The 17,152-nt window shown below is 51.6% G+C and overlaps 1 protein-coding gene across 4 annotated transcripts in view; it reads right to left on the bottom strand.

Moving 5' to 3' along the window:
- Positions 1–17,152, bottom strand: part of CDH23 (cadherin related 23) — a 436,585-nt gene that overhangs the window by 122,999 nt on the left and 296,434 nt on the right. For all 4 annotated transcript variants that reach the window (XM_027530370.1, XM_027530367.1, XM_027530368.1 and 1 more), the window contains exons 16-20: positions 13,302–13,539; positions 11,780–11,885; positions 10,105–10,232; positions 5,228–5,300; positions 3,192–3,308 (exon numbers count right to left, since the gene is read on the bottom strand). In XM_027530370.1, the coding sequence (XP_027386171.1) occupies positions 3,192–3,308; positions 5,228–5,300; positions 10,105–10,232; positions 11,780–11,885; positions 13,302–13,539 (662 nt within the window). The remainder of the gene's footprint in view (positions 1–3,191; positions 3,309–5,227; positions 5,301–10,104; positions 10,233–11,779; positions 11,886–13,301; positions 13,540–17,152) is intronic.

Genomic DNA, 17,152 nt, shown 5'->3' with positions numbered 1-17,152 from the left:
ACAGGACTGAAACACGCTGAGTGCTTCAGGCATGTTCCAACGCGTGGCTCTTTTGAGACAGCTCAACCTATAGTGGGTTGAGATTTAATATTAATAGCTATAAAATAGTTTCCTTAATTACCTTGTAACAATGCTTTGGATTTTTTAGTGTATAAACATGTTATTTTAGTAAATATAAACATTTAAAATAGACCATAATCTTTGTTGGGTCAGAAGGATCCCCCAGAGAAGGAAACAGCAACCCACTCCAGTATTCTTGCCTGGGAAATCCCATGGACAGAGGAGCCTGGTGGGCTACAGTCCATGGGGTCGCAAAAGAGTCAGACACGACTGAGTGATTAAACCACCACCACATAATCTTTGTCGGTCTGTTTTTGGCTTTTCTCTGTGTTTTGGTGTAACTAAGATATGGAAGTCGTTTGGTAGTGGTGTTACAGTAAATGCTTGACAGCTGGATCCCCAAAGGGAAAAAAAGGGCATTTGCTGATTTCCCTGGTTATAAATATTCCCACCAGGGCCCATTTGAAGCTACCCACTCGGTAGCACTGAACTTGGAGTTGGGAAGAGATGTACATAACTCACGAGCAGGTTCTCACCAGCAGGCAGGAGGCAGCTCAAGCCAGCTTCAGTGCGGTCTGGCAACCGGCCACCTATCGTCTCACAAGGGCCACTGGACAGAGCCGGCGCTCTGAGGACAGTGAAGTCCAGGTGTGACTTCTGATGACTGTTCTTTCCAGGAGCTTAGCCTGGGAAAGTTAGTTAATTTCTTCGAGCCTCAGTTTTTCATCTAAAACAGATTAGTATGCTTTCAAATCAGAGCTTTGTGAGGATTAAATAACTATAGGTGAAGTTTCCAACGTTCAGAAAATGCTCGTTTCTTTCCAAGGGACTGTGAGGGCCCTCCAAGCGCAAGGACTGGGTGCCATCCCCGTCGGTTGAGCTGTGTGACCTGGGGCAGGTTACTTAGTTTCTCTGTGCTTGGTTTATTCTACCATAATGTAAGGGAGCTGGGCCAGTGGCCCCTAGGACTCTTCCACTCCCGTATTTCCCCTTCCTGCCATGATAAGGAAGCTGGGGTTGGGGGCCGGGGCTCTGAAGGTGCTAAGGTCAGGAACAAAAGCCTGGCAATCGTCTGCCTGCCAAGCCACACTCCGTGCTGGGGTGGTGTCAAGTAATTGGCAGGGCGAGGAAGAAATTAATCTCTAAAAAGTTTTAAACATGAACTTGTCGGCATGATAGATGGCTCCTCCTGTCTGGGAAATTAGGTCCAATTAAGGCCACCTTTGAGGAGTGGGCCTGGCTAATTTGACCAAGGCGCTCAGAGGAAAACGCTTACACCTTTGGAGCTGAAGGAGCCGTGTTAAGGCAGCAAGAAAATGTCCAAGTCATTATTAAAGGCCCCAGGGTAGAGATGGAGTCCCTGACTGGGGAGGCAGGGTAGGTGCTGAAAGGTCAGTGTGCCCGCCACTGTATCTGGGGGCGGCACACAGCTCTACATGGCTTTAGAGAACAGAGCGCTGAGAGTTTGGGCTCTGGAGTCAGAAGTTCAGGCTCTGTGAATCCTGAGTCCAGTGATTTAACCTCTCTGCCTCAATTTCCTTGTAAGGAAAACAGGGATGACGTGAAGGTAAGACCTACCTCAGAGTGGTGGTGATGTTGGTCAGAGCACTTAGAACAGTGCTGAGTGCCTGCTTAATGACATTACTCTGAGCTCCCCAGAAACATGGACTTCCTGAGGGTGGAGGCTCCTGAGAGGTCAGAGGGATGCGCCGGCTTTGTCAGAGGCGGAACAGGAGGCGCAAGCTGGCCCTGGACGTGTTAAGTCTTTGTACACCAGCCATCTGCTCCCCGAGCTTCCAGGAAAGTGGGGTGAAAGAGACTGAAGGCAGACTTGGAGCACGGAGGCACAGATAACAGGAAGACTAGATGCCCTGCTGGGCCACTGACCACCCATGGCAAGGATGGCCAGTGTCCATCAAAGATTCCTGTTCCCTTCCCAGGCCAGAATGATTGCTGGAGAGGAGCTGCCAGGCCAGGGACTATGATGTTCCCCAAGCCTTCCTTGCATTTGGCAGGGCCATTGCCTGGCTCTGGCCAATGGGATGTGGGCACAAGTGATGTCTGTTACCTCCAGGTCTGACCCATAAACATCTCCTTGCACAATGTCCCACATTCCCTCTTCCCTTCTGCAGTGACCCTGGAGCGACAACATGGAAGGAGTCTGGGTCCCTGAATCACCATGTGGAAGACTCTCCACCAAACACAGCACTGGATTGCTGTGTGAGTTAGAAGTTCTATTGTGTTAAGCCACCGAGGTTTCATGGTTGGCCTGTTCAGCATCTACAAGTTCCCTTACCTAATACAAAGGAGAACTTGGAAGTGGGGAGCCTTGCACATTCACTGAGCTGACTTAGAGCCCCGTGAGGGTGAGGCCATGTCTATTCCATTCCCTTTCCCCAGCACCCAGCGCCGCACCTGGTGGAGAGCAGGCCCCCACTGACAGCTGAGCAAAGGTATGAATGAATGTCCAGAGGCCTCTCATTCCTTTCCAGCTTCTGACTTAGAAGTCTGGGGTATCTTGCTGCTTTTTTATGCCCTGCTTTCCTCCCGGCCTCAAGGAGGACAGAAAGCTGGAGGGAGGCATATGGAGAAATGAAGAAGAAAGGAGAGTTATACGGACTGAGCAGGGAGCTGAGGATGGGGGCCCCAGGGTGAAAAGACCAAGAAAATAATGCTAACAACCTAACATAGTCAGTACTTACTGCGTGCCAGGGACAACTCCAAGTTCTCTATAATGACTCCTGTTTTCACACAACAGCCCTAGTATGTATATCCTCTGTCGGTGGGGAAACTGAGGCACATTTCATGTTAGGAAGAGACATTGAGAATGAGGTCAGCCACTGAGACACTTAGGCTTGAAGAAAGGTGTCCTTGAAGAGCAGTGGTTTAGCCAGATAATTGTGAAATGGAACATATTTAAACCATGACTCTTCACCACCAGAAAGACATTCTTTGGTGAATGAATTCACATTGTGATCTTTTTTTTTTTTTAATATCAGTAATCTCACTCGGATATTTTAGGAATAAGGCCAAGTGCTCCAAGCTGGTGTGCTCAGGAGATTCTGGCCCAGAGGACGGTCCCCAGGCTGGGTATGGAGCATCAGCTGAACGTGCAGAGGATCAGGGCTCACCTGAGCGGGCATTGATCCGGAACTGGGAAGAGCCCTCCAAGGAGTAGATGATGGACTCCTGGCCGTATTCCCGGGAGCGGTCCAGGTCTGTGGCATTCAGGAACAGCACTGTGGCTCCTTCCGGGAGACAAAAGGAGTGGGGTCTGCTCACCCTGGGCTCATAGCCCCAGGCTCTGGGAGCAGGACAGGGCACAGGAAGTGGAGGAGACCTCAGAGGGTAAGAGGCCTGCCCCAGGGGCCATCTAGGGATGAGAGTGGGCTCCACCACCTGCTCCTGTGGCCCAGATTCCTGGACTGTGTGGGAACAAGGCTCCATGGGAGGGAGTGGAGCCTGGGAGGGGTCAGGCCCACCCCCTTCCTCCCGCAACTCAGTCCTGGTCCAGCCCCAGAGCACACCATGCCCCACCCCATCCTTCCCTGACTGGCCCCCGCAATAAATGAGCTCAGAATGGCCAGCTCTGACTTTGACTCAAAAAGAAATGAAGCTCCATATTAAATTATTCTACATTTATTGTATTCAATTTTGGTCTTATTTTATCTTGCTCACAAGGAGAATTTGTAAAGGGTTTTTATTTTCTCTTTACTGCTCAGTTAAGGCCCTCACTTTCATCTCTGTGAAACCCTGGGTCAGGGGTTCAGCCTTTCCAGCAGCCTGTCCAGACTCTGAGGGCAGTCTTTCCTACAGCCATGCCCCCCAGGGCTTCCGGATCCCTCCTTCCAGTTCTGGCAGGGTGGTGAGAAGGGTCGGTGTGTGGCCTTCTAGAGTCACCATGCCCTGGCTGGAATCTGGTGGGACCTCTGGCAAATGCCTTACTTTGTCTTAGCCTTAGCTTCTTCCTCTGTAAAATGGGTATAACTATAAAGCCTGAATTGTGGGGTGGCTGGTGAGGATCCTGCGGGATAAAACAGGTAAGACACAGGTCCGACCCATGTCAGACCACGGTATCTATCATGCCGGTGAATCAACAGTTCCTGGGGGGTGTGAGGGCCAGGCAGCGGCTGTGGACAGTCAGGTCTTTCTGGGTTCCTCTGGGGAGCCATGGGGCCTCTGATCTGACTCCTAGTCCTGTCCTGACAGGAGGACAGGCACCTTTGCCCTGATACACTCCTTTATCCCGGCACACTCAACGTGGAAGAGGATTAAGTGCAGGATGAAGGCCTCTCCTTGTCAGTCTCTAGGGACAGAGGGGAGTGCAAGGGGCTGCTTCAGTAGTGGTGTTCTCCAGGGGGTGCCTGAGACTGGCATGCGGCAGGGTGGGCTGGGTCCAGCTTGGGCCCTGTCCAGCAAATCATCCGACGCCAGGTGGGTACTTTTAGAAGGTCTCTTCAGAAGGCCCGGCAGTGCTAGGGAAGGTTACCTCTGGTTCCAGCTGCTCCCTGACCCCTCTGCTATCTCTGACTCAACGTGTCCCTGACTCCTACAACTGTCCCTACTCTAGCTGTCAGATTCCAGCTGTCCCCTGGCTCCTCTGGGTGACCCTAACCCCTCCAGCTGCTGTAGCAATTCCTGACCTGAGTCTCCCCCACGGAACACCCACTCGGGGTGTAAGGGTAAAGCTCCTGGCCTGCTCTGAGGACAACTCAGGTGTGGAGCTGGTGGCTCTGGGTCTGCAAGGTGGGCCCTGGCACTTGAGATGCAGCCCAGGGAGGAGCCTCCCATTCTCTCCTCACCTAGGAACACACGCTATCCTCCAGGGCGACCCCTTCAGCCATCATGGGCCCTGGGACTGGCCTCATGCCCCATAAACCCGGAACTTTCAGGGCACTCTTGTTTACCTGAGGTTGCTGAATTAATCCTCAGCCATTGTTCTCTTCCCTGAAGGAAAACTAGCTACAGCGGGTGTAGGGACCAAGCGTCCAGCAGTGTCTGCACACAGTCGGCGCTCTGGAGGAAACTGCCGGCTGGTGGACAACCGCACACCTCCAGAGGTCCCACTTGTGGAAACACAGGGAGGGCAGGGGCCTCTGGCATGCATGCAAGGTCAGGCCTGCACCCTGAATGCTGTGCCTGCCGGCCTCCCCGACCCGGGCCGTACCTGCCATGATGTTCTCCACCACAGATACAAAGTAGGCAGGCTTGCTGAAGGTGGGGGGGTTGTCGTTCTCATCCTGGAAAGAAAACGGACAGGCTTCAGGAACCAGGAGGCAGTCTGGATCGGTCACTGCAGGGAGGCTGGACACGGCTGGCACCAAGGAGCTCTGCTGACCTCAGCGTGTCACGGAGCCAGGTGGGGTGTCACAAGGCAATCAGGTGACCCTCCAGCTGGGCTCCAGTTCACAGTGGCAGGACAGGCCCTGGAGAAACATGTGGGAGTCGAGAACGGATGGTGATGGCCAGAGTGATGGAGAATGAGGCGTCAGTTGGGACTGCCCATAACTCCAAGTTCACCTGGCTCCAGCCCCACACTTGGGCCTTCCCATCCAGCTCCACCAAGATGCTAGTAGAAGGTTCCAGGAACCCTCCTATCAATGTTCGCCCTCTTAGAAATAAAGGGAGAGAGGAGTATCTCAACCCAGAAGATACTGAAGTATGCAATGGCAGGCAGGGGGCTCCCAGAGCTGGAATTCCAGACCCTTCTGCACACACGTAAGAACAGCAGCACCTCCACCTGCTTGAGCAAACCCGGTCCAGAACCCCCAGCTCTGGTTCTAGAGCAATCCCTCCTCAGGCCCAGCCTGCATGAGTGGCCAGAAGATGGTGCTAAGTCAATGGGTTGCCTCAGCAGTGCGGGGCCCGGGCTCCAGCCTCTGCCTCCTCCTGTTCCCACAGCTCCTCCACAATCGGGCAGACTTCCCTACCCTCAAAGACTCTGGTCCTCAGTGCTCATCAACCACCTTTGCAATCACCCAGTGAGAGTTCCTCCCCGTTTCTTCTTGGAGGAAGCCTCGCTGGCCCACATGGCTCGGTGCCTTCTCCCCCTCCCCAAGAGCCCAGTGTGGGGCTCAGGGGGCAGATGGGTGGTAGCCCCCTGGGGAGGCTGTAGGCTTCGGCCCTCAGTGATGCAGACTCCCAGGGGCCCACTTCTCCCCTGGACTGGGAGTCCTCTGGGGGAGAGGCTCCTGTATGAGTCACTCTGCTGGAGTCACTCACTTCTGGCTGAGCAAACAGGAAGGAGGAGGTGGCCTGGACACAACATTAGCAATCAACTATTTGATAAGACAAATTTTAAAAATAAATTAGAAAGGAAGGAGACAGCCTGATATGTGGCTGTCCACCCCTTGGGACTTCAGAGGCTCCCATCGTGCTGGGACTGTGGTGCCCAGAGTGTAGTGCTCTTGTTCCCCAATCTGGCCCCTGGCTCTGGACCACACACCAGTTCCCGCTGACCTGTCCCTCTCCCCGGCCTCAGAGAACTGGCAGTGAGAGGCCCCACCTGATGTTTGATGCCCAGCAGCACGCCTGGTCATCCCTGGTGTGGGCACGTGTGCCCCATATACGTACATATTTAAGCCTTTTGCTTGGCTGCACAGAACGGCGCAGAGAATGTCAGTGACAGAGCATGAGGCAGAAACTTATTAGCGCTGATATTTCCCCGGATCCTGGCGCTATATTCACTATTAGTTCTAATTCAGCGGCTCCCTCTACAAAAGCTTATTGTCCCCTAATGGGAAATCTACAAACCAAGTTTGACTTCTTTATTAAAAACCAACAAGCAGTGGATGAAAAGGAATCACCTGGCCCCCACGCACGCCCCCTCCTTGCACAGCCCTGTCGCCTTGATCTGCCTCTCCCCACCCCCAACCTGAGCAGTAAATGCTGCCATCAACTCCTTCATCTCTGCTGGGGCTTTTTTTTTTTTCTCCCTTTTCTGTTGAGAGAAAATCCCTTTGGAAGAGGGAGGAAGCAGCTCAGCCAAGTGACAGCTACTTAAAAATCACCCACATGAAAAACCAACCCGGAGGCGGTGACCTTTTCAAGTGTGGTCCTTAGACATAAGTGACTGCACTGTCCCAAAGCTCTGCTCAAGAGACAATGCTCACTCACAGTCAAGGTGGTACCTGCCTTTGTTACCAGATCTGCCCTGCTGCCACAGGCCAGGGCAGACCCAGAAGGGAAGTACAGGGTCCCTGCTGACCTGCATGATGGTTGTGAGGAAATCTGAAAATAGCACCCCTTCTGCTGGACTGAGGTGGCTCCAGGCCAGGGCACGTGTTGGCTTGCTGAGAGGACAGCAGCCAGGTAGACTCCTGCCCTCACTTGCCTCTGGACATGGAGACCCCCGCTCCCTGGTATCAGGGAGGGAGATGGAGGCTGCTGGTCACTCTTCTATTCACAGTAGATAAAAGGTCAGTTCTGACTCTGGGCCATTCACTTCCTGTTCCAGCTCCATGTGAAGGGTTGAGGCAAAAAGAGAGAGAGGCCCTCCCCAGGTCCTTTCTTAGCGAACCACAGGTTGGGAAGCGGGCTGGGATTTGGGGCAGTCCCTGGGATTCAAGATCCCATGAGGGCAGATTTTTGAAGGCCTCACTACTCGTGGTTCCCTGGCCAGAAGGATCAGCGTCTCATGGGAGCATGTAGAAACGCAGAGCCTCAGCCCTTCCCCAGATGTGCTAAGTGAGAATTTGCATTTTACGAAGACGCCTGGGGAATCCACATGAACTCTGAGGCACACTAGTCTCAGTCACATGAAGACTGGGATGTCCAAGCCTCCAAACCTAGGAGTGTGGTGGGTAGAACGTGAGCCCAGGAGTCAGACTGGTCAGAGTTCAAATCTTGGCTAACTAGGACTGGAGGTAAATTCAAATGCCACTTACCGGCCAGAAAGCGAGGAAGGCACTGGTGACCCTGCACCAGCTATGCTCCCTCCCTGAGCCTCAGCTGCCTCGTCTGCAGAATGGGATCGAGAGAGCCTATGTAACGTGAAAGCAGCTGGCACAGCACGGAGCTCAAGAAGTTTGAATTTCCACTTGGTCATTGCTATGTGCCCATACCTGGGTAGCATGGAACACCTCAACTTATTTCCCTAAACCTCCCCTACTCTCACCCTATTTCACATCCGTTTCCAAAAAGTCTAGAGCAGGTCCTTCTCTGCCCAGCTGAATTCCCTGGAACTCCCTGTGCATTAGAGAGCCTGGAGTATGGATGCTGCCATTGGAACATATCTGTCTTACCAGCAGTAAGATGGCCCATGTTACTGGAGCCAAGTACCACCCACAGGATCAAGCTTAATCTTCATGACAGTACCATGAGGATCCCCACTCTTTAGATGAGGAAACTGAGGTTCAGAGAGGAAAAGAATCCCAGGTCACATGGCTAGACGGTGGCAGAGCTGAGTGTCAAATCCATACGCCTCCCAAGCCATGCTCCTCTCTCTATTCAGTGTCCCTTTGTGGAGGAGCAGGATTCATAGTCACCTTCAAATCCCTCCCCAGTCTCTACTGCACAGCACACATGGGAAGAATTCACTGCTTGCCTGAGCAGAGCAGGATTCTGGTTGAAAGTGGTGGTGGTGGTGAGGGGACTGGTCAGGGTTACGAGTGTGGCCAAGATTAAGGGGACACTGGGGGCTGTGGTCAGGGTCAGGGCCACGCAGGCAAGAATACCAGGATGTGGTCAGGGCTGGTAGCAAGCGTACTGTGCTTCTCCGCTCTTAGCCTTGGGTTTCAGGTGGGTGGTCTCAGGTTAAAGGCAGGCATGCTTTTGGGTTTTTGAGGATCTCCTTCTGGCCTCCCCGTGGAGCCTGAAGTGTCAGATGAGGGTCCTAGACTCTGCCCTTCCATTTCCTGGACCTGGTTCTATAGAGCCTCTCTGTCCCCTGTTCCCCCTAAATGTTGCTCCCACATGCCCAGATGCAAGGTTCCTCCAGGCATCACCCTAGACTTTTCCATCACTGCCCACCCCAACATATTCTGTAAGCAAGTGGGGTCCCCTGCCCAGGGCTGGCCCTGGAGGCTCAGTCTTGGGTTGAGAGGATGAGGCTTGATAAAGGCAGGTGTGAGGCAACACCAGGGGATGTTGGCAAAGCCGGCTGGGATAGGAAAGTCATCCGGCAACCTGCTCTGGGCAAGTTTCTGCTGCTGCTACTGCTGCTGCTGCTAAGGCGCTTCAGTCATGCCCGACTCTGTGCGACCCCAAAGACGGCAGCCCACCAGGCTCCCCCGTCCCTGGGATTCTCCAGGCAAGAACACTGGAGTGGGTGCCTTTGTCAAATCACAGCGAATCTCCTAACCTGACAATCTGATCAAATCCTCCCGGAGCCGGTAATGCACTAACTCTTCCATCAGCACGTGTTCACCGTCTCCACAGGCAGTAGCCTTTAATGGGATGGAGGTGGGTGTCTGGGCCGGGGGGCGGGAAGGCCCACTGGCCTGGTGTCAGACCATGATCTGCATCCCTGGGATTGCTGTGGGAGCTGTGTGGGGCCAATGAACCAGTGTGGAGATGGATTCAGTGACTGATAATTTCAGACACGGAAAGCACTAAGGTGTGCTTGATATTCGTGTCAGACAAGCTGTGGTTTGGTTTCAGGCCCCTTTAGATCTTCAGAGGGATGGAAAAAGGAAATGAAGAAGAAAGAGGGGCCCAGAGAGAGATAGAAGAGAGAAGATGACCTTCCAGGAATTCCCTTGAACTTCACGGAATGTGGCTATAAATGAAGGAACACAGGACATTACCTCCCTGCATGAGCCCCAGCTCCTGCTCCACCCCAGAGGGAGTCCCGAGGCTCTGAAATGAAATTAGAGAAGGACTATCAGGCTATCCTTGGGTCCCAGTGCCCCGTGCCTTCCCTGGCCAAGCGAGGAGGCAGTTTGCTAGGGGACAGCCTTTGGGACAGTCTGAGTAATGCTCTGAGCTGTGGGGACAGCCAAGGATGTGGGGACACAGGGTTTTAGCAGGGCTCCAACACTCTGGGAGCACAGTCACCACCTCAGTTCCCAGAATAGCAAGGCCAGTGCACCCCTGGGTACTTACAAACACCTCAATGGTGACAGAGACAGTGCTGTTCAGAGGAGGGTTGCCAGCGTCCTTCGCCATGACGGTCAGATAAATCAGCCCATTGGGTATCTGTTCATAATCCAGGGGGCGGCTCACGCTGATCACTGAAATGACAGGACAGGCCCCAGGCCCTCTGTAAGCAGACTTTACATGCCCATCTGGCCAGGGCTCCCCTTTGGACAGACAGGGTGTGGCTGGCTTGGCCTGGTTTTTCCCTTCTGCCTGTGAACTCCCAGAGCCTCATGGACTTGACTGAGGTTTACTGACTACTTGATCTGTGCCAGGCCCACTCTTGAGTCCAGCAGCTGGCAACTATTTTGGTGGTAAGGTAAGCCCCACTTTACAGATGAGGAAAGCAGGCTCAGAGAGGTTCAGTGTCTTCCCCAGAGACACACTGCACATGCCTGGACTCTCACCTTTTCCTTTCATGCTAAGCCATTCATTTTCAGTTTTGGGAAGGAAGACATACTGGCTTGGGAGTGGGGGCATAGGCAGTCTGCAAAGGCATTACCCACAATATTAAACTGCCACTTTCTATTTGGGAAACAAACACAATTACCACTTTAGTAATATAAAGCCCAAGGGTGGTTCTTCTTGCTGAGAAGGTGGTGAGGTGTGAGGGTGGCAGAGGTGTGGGACTGCTCAGCTTTTAAAAGCGGGCACAGATCTTACAGAGGCCCTTAGGCTGTAGCATCCTGAGCCAGGATGCAGCGTCTGCAGGTCCATGTCTCTGACACAACTGTGGGGTAGGAGGAGGAGTGAGTCCCACACTCAGAGTCACCCAGTGCCCATCTGCTCTGTCTTGGGGACACTGAGCTCATCTTCCAGCATTAGGGAAGCTTTGCGGAGGAGAGGACATCCAAATGATCTTAAAGCTAGCCAGAGGTAAAAGGGAAGCAGGGCAAAGGGGTGGGGAGGAAGGGCTTTCCCAGTGGAAGGAGCAGACTCTGCAAATCACAGAAGTGGCCCCGTCAGGTGCGAGTGCAAGTGGTTCTCAGCAGCTGGACTCTGGTGGGGAGGCAGGTGCTGAAGGCAGCCAAGAGCCCGATCACAAGGGCCTGCCCGGACAGTTCTGCTGTGTGACTTTGGCAAATCGCCCTCTGTCTCTGGGGCTCGGAAGAAAAACAAGTGGTCTCTTGGGATCTTGGAGCTTGAGGTTGTTGCTGCTATTTCCTTCCTGGGCTCCTGGGATCAGGACCCACAGTGGGGCAGGTAGGGCAAGTTCCAGAGTATGGCAGGGAAAGGGAAAGGCCACTTCCAGGAAGGGCTGGGCAGTAGCCACAGCATACCCAAATGATGGAGAAGCTTGGCTAATAAGCCTCCCCCAACCCGCGCCCCCCACACACCACAGATCTGCCCAGACACCTTTTCTTAACAAAGACCTCACACACGGTGGTAACTTAAGAAGCCCAGCTGGCCACAAAACTAAGATCCAAAGATCTGGCTGATCAGAGACACAGATCTTGAGCCTATGAAAAGGTGACCCCATACCACATGCTGCTCCAGCCGACAGGAGCTGTGGGGCAGCTCCCCAAGTGGCCCAGGGTGTCTGGGAGGCAGAAGGGCCCCCTCCTGAGACAGGTGTGAAGTGCAGCCCTGTTCCCACCTGTCGACCCTCCTCCCCAGGCCGAGCCCTCACTCCCGCACGTACCACCATAGCCTTCATACACACTGATGTCGAAGTAGCTGCCGAAGGCAGAGGCATTGACGATGCTGTAGGTGATCTGGTTGTTGGGAGGCGAGTCTTCATCCGTTGCCTGGAAGGAAGACGGTGAACAGAGCCCATGAGCTTTCAGTGATGCTGGGGCCAGAAGAGGGTGGAAGGAAAGAAGGGCTGGACTCTCTCTGAGCACCCTTCTCTGGGTAATCCAGGCTCTCCTTGTCCCCAAGTTGAAGGCTACCCTCTGGCTCCCAGCAGACACACATGATGTAGGGGTGTGGAGGTATCCTGGAGAACCTAGAGGGCAGGCTGAAGGCCTAGAGGGAACAGAGGAAGTCTAGGCCTTATCCAGAGGATGAAAAGGGTCTCTACCACACCTGGCATGACCATCACCTAGACCCCTAGTCCCAACTGGACCTTCCTATGTACGGAGGCCTTCCCTGACCACTGGACTGGGTTAGGTCCTGTGCTGGACACCCCATTCGTCTCCTTCCTGATTATAGCCTGTCTACTTTCTGCCTTCCTTGTTCAGACTGTCAGCTCCATGTGAGAAGGAACTTCATTTCTTGACTGCAACTGATACTTAGAGTTCAGCCCAGTGTTTGGCACCCAGCAGATGTCTAATAAATGCAGGTTGAGATGGATGGATGCAAGGAGAGAAGATACTTGGAATGGGGTCAGGTATCCTCCTCCTCCTTGACTGTCTCTGGTGTGGCTGCATTAATTAGCTCTTCCCAAATGTCTCTGACCCTAGGAGCCTCCAGGGGCCTCCCTCCGGTCTGTGTGTAAGAGGAGCTGGGCAGGGAGGTGGGCAGGGTCCACTGCGGAGCCATGGCCATACTGGGTGGGCACGTGGTTGTGCCTTCTGTGTGTCCCCCATGCCCACCTCTTCCACCTTGCCCTTATCCCTGCCTCCTTCAGAAGTAAGTTCTTATTGGAGGCTCTGGGTCCTGTCACTCTGGGTTGGCAGAGTGAGGAAGGGGCATGAGATGTTAAGAAGTTTCTGATTACAGGTCACTGGCGTATGGTGGAGGGACTCACTGCAGGAGGAGGCCTGAAGCATGGAGCCCCAAGTTCTGGTCCTGGCTCTCTACTAATTCACTGGGCCTGCCTCTCCCTTCCTATTTCCCCTTCCGTGAACTGGGTTGTGTCCATGGTCTCTGGCTCCTTCCAGCGACAGCGGTACCTGACTGTAGGCTATCACTAAAGGGTTTGGATGGGGGGCTTTACACAAAGAACTGCTTGGCACTCACCAAGGGAGGTGCAGGGTGGTGACTGGAGACCTAAAGTCTAAGCCAAAGCAGACACTAGTCTTACCCAGTAACCAGGGATGCAAAGTGATGCTCAGAGGTGGGCCTGACACAGATGGAGAATGTGACCCCTGATCTGAGCAGAATCCCTCGTGGGTGGGTGTCAGCACTTCTTGCAGTGGCTCTACAAAGGGGTAGTCAAGGAGACGGCAGAGAGAGAGAAGGACAAGGGAAACAGATCAAATGGCACCCCGGTATCTTACCCGGAGTCGCACCAGCTGTGTGACGGAAGGCTCGTTCTCTCTCAGGGCGCCCACATAGGCATCCTTCTGGAAGGTGGGCACGTTGTCATTGACATCCAACACGTTGATCCTGACCCGGCCTGTGGTCTCCTCACCGCCCCCGTCCCGGGCAATGACCGTCAAGGTGAAGCGCTGGATGAGCTCGTAGTCCAGTCTGGCAATCAGCACAATGAGTCCTGTGTCCTTGTCCAGAGAGAACCTGTGTCAGGCCGGGAGGAGGAAGGGAAAGGACACCCTGGTTTAAAGCGGTTTGTGGATAAGGGCCTGCGTTTACCAGCCTGTCCTTGCCCAAGGTGATTAACAGAGAGACATTAACAAAGTCTGAAATTTGCCTTGTCATTTTCCCTAAATAAGAAGAGCAGCTATGTTTAACAGGAGGTGGTGGGCAGGGATCAGGACCACATGAGAGATGAATGATGGTCAGGTACTGAAAGGGCAGGAGTATGTTGATTTAATCAATGAGGAAACTTGGGCAGAATTATGCTCCTCTTGCTGTGGACAAGAGTTTCTGCCTACTGGAGATATTTAGATGTTAAGGAACTGCAGTGGTCAGAAATTCTTAAAACTGATACCACAGAAGTACAAAAGATTATTAGTGACTACTAAGAAAAATCACGGAGAAGGCAATGGCACCCCACTTCAGTACTCTCGCCTGGAAAATCCCATGGGCAGAGGAGCCTGGTAGGCTGCAGTCCATGGGGTTGCAAAGAGTCGGACACGACTGAGCGACTTCCCTTTCACTTTTCACTTTCATGCACTGGAGAAGGAAATGGCAACCCACTCCAGTGTTCTTGCCTGGAGAATCCCAGGGACGGAGGAGCCTGGTGGGCTGCCATCTATGGGGTCGCAGAGTCAGACACGACTGAAGTGACTTAGCAGCAGCAGCAAAAAAAATCATATGCCAACAAACCAAACAATCTAGAAGAAATGGATAAATTCCTAGAAACACACAGACTATCAAGATTAAATCATGAAGAAATAGAAAGTCTGAACACACTGGTTACTGATAAGGAGATAAACCCAATAGTCAAGAATATCTCCCAAACAAAAGTCCAAGACCAGGTGGATTCACTAGTGAACTCCATCAAAAATTTGAAGAACAATCAATTCCAATCCTTCTCAAACTCTCTCCCAAGAGAGAAGAGTAAGGAATACTTCCAAACTCATTTTATGAGTCCAGCTTTACCCTGACACCAAAACCAGATAAGGACAAGACAAGAAAATGACAGGCCACTATCCCGATGAACAAAGACGCAAAAACCTCAGAAAACATTACAGATCAAACCCAACAGAACGTTAAGAGGACCATACACCACGATCAAGTGGGATTTATTCCAGGGATGCAAAGATGGGTCAGCATCTGCAAATCAACATGACGTGTGACACTAACACAGCAAAAGATTGTATCATATGATCATCTCACTAAACACAGAGTAAGGGCTTCCCTGGTGGCCTAGTGGTTAACAATCCACCTGTCAATGTAGGAGACGTAGGTCCAATCCCTGCTCTGGGAATATCCCACATGCTGTGTAGCAACTGAGCCCATGTGCCACAACTACCAAGCCAGTGCTTTAGAGGCGGTGAAGCACAACTACTGAGCCCACACTCTGTAACTACTGCAGCCTGTGCCCCTAGAGCCCACGCTCTGCAACAAGAGAAGCCACTGCAACAAGAAGCCCACACACCACAATGAAGAGCAGCTCCTGCTCACAACGAGAGAAAGCCTGTGTGCAGCAATGAAGACCCAGACTAGCTGAAAATAATGAATAAACCATCTTAAAAAACACAGAATAAGCATGTGGCAAAATCTGGTATACATTTATGATAACAACTGTCAACAAAATGGATATAGAGGAAAAGTACCTCAAGATAATAAAAGCCATATGTGACAAGCTCACAGCGAACATTATACTCAATGCTGAAAATCTGAAAGTTTTTTCTCTAAGATCAGGGACAAGATAATGATGCCCATTCTTATCACTTTCATTCAACATAGAACTAGAAGTCCTAGCTACAACAATTAAGCAAGAAAAAAGAGGGCATTCAAATCAGAAGAGAAGTAAAACTTTCACTATTGACAGATGACATCATGTTATATGTAGAAAACCCAAATCACTCCACCAAAAAAAAAAAAAAAAAGGTTAAAATCAAAGGAATGTGGTAAAGCTGCAGGATACAAAATCAATATACAAAAGTCTGTTCTGTTTCTTCATACTAATAATGAACTATCAGGAAGAAAAATTAGGAAAAAAGTCCCGCTTACAATTGCACACACATACACACACAAAAAAACCACAGTAAAATACTACCTAGGAATACATTTAACCAAAGAGGTGAAAACCTATACACTGAAAAATATGACATTGATGAGAGAGACTAAAAAAGACAAATAAAAAGATATTCCATGCTCATGGATTGAAAGAATTAATATGGCTAAAATGTCCATAGTACTTAAAGCAATCTGCAGATTCAACGCAATCTCTATCAAAATTCCAATGGCACTTTCCACAGAAATGGAACAATAATCCTAAAATTTGTGTGGAACCATAACAGAGCCAACCTAATCTTGAGAAAATAAAACAAAGCTAGAGCCATCACACTCCCTGATTTCAAACTATATTACAAAGTTACAGGAACCAAAACAGTATGGTATTGGCATAAAAGCAGACACACAGATCAGACGAACTCTGGTCTGAAGTGCTGGGTGGAGGCCTCTGTCTGAGGTACCCTATACATAGCAAGTGAAGCTAGATGAAGCACAAGGAAAAAAAAAGTTCTTTTTGGAAGATATGATGATGGAGTAGAAGGATGTGACCTTACCTCTTCTTACAAAAACACTAAAATCACAATTAACTGATGAACAACCATCAACAACAAGAATCTGGAACCTATCAAAAAGGATATCCTAGATCCAAACACAAAGAAGAAGTCACGACAAGATAGTAGGAGGGATGCACTGTGATAAAATCACATCCTATGCCTGCTGGGTGGGTGACCCACTGGAAAACAATTATATCATAGCAGTTCTCCCCTAGGAGTGAACGTTCTGAGCCCCGTGTCAGGCTCTCCAGCCTAGGAGCTTGGTGATGGGAAGAGAGGCCCCAGAGAATTTGGTTTTGAAGGCCATCAGGGTTTGACTGCAGAAATCCAAAGGACTGGGGGAAACAGAAACTCCACACATGAAGTATGTCCACCAGGACCCAGGAAAAGAGTAGTGCTCACAGAAGAGCCTGGGCCACAACTGCCCGCTGGTACTGGAGGGCCTACTGTGAAGGTGGAGCGACTATGGCTTAACGCACAAAGACACTGGAGGCAGCAGTTCCGGGGAGCACTCACTGGGAGCCCTCTTGGAGGCAGCCATTTTCTCATTAAGGCCTGGCCCCAACAAAAGCCTGCAGGCTCCAGGGCTGGGACACCCCAAACCAAACAGGCAACAGTGTGGGGACACAGCCCCGCCTGTTAGCATACAGGCTGCCGGAAGTCTTCTTGACTCTCAGCAGTGTTAAAGAAGCGTGCAGCTATTATCTGTTTAAATATTTTCTCAGGTCCCGCACAGCTGCTCACTGAACACACCCCCTGACACGTCTCTGTCCACCAGAAGGACAAGACCCAGCCCCACCTGCCAGTGGGGAACCACTTGCTCCCGTCAGCAAGTCTGCACAAGCCTCTCAGCCAGCCTCGTCCAACGGGAGGGCAGAAAGCAGAAGAAGAACTACAACCCTGCAGTCTGTAGAATAGAAACCACAATCACAGAAAGTTAGACAAAACGAGCCAGCAGAAGAATGTGTCCCAGATGAAGGTAACAGATAAAA

Source organism: Bos indicus x Bos taurus, chromosome 28 (genome assembly GCF_003369695.1).
Source record: "Bos indicus x Bos taurus breed Angus x Brahman F1 hybrid chromosome 28, Bos_hybrid_MaternalHap_v2.0, whole genome shotgun sequence".
NCBI classification, from domain to species: Eukaryota; Metazoa; Chordata; class Mammalia; order Artiodactyla; family Bovidae; genus Bos; species Bos indicus x Bos taurus.
This window is presented reverse-complemented; position numbering and strand designations above follow the sequence as displayed.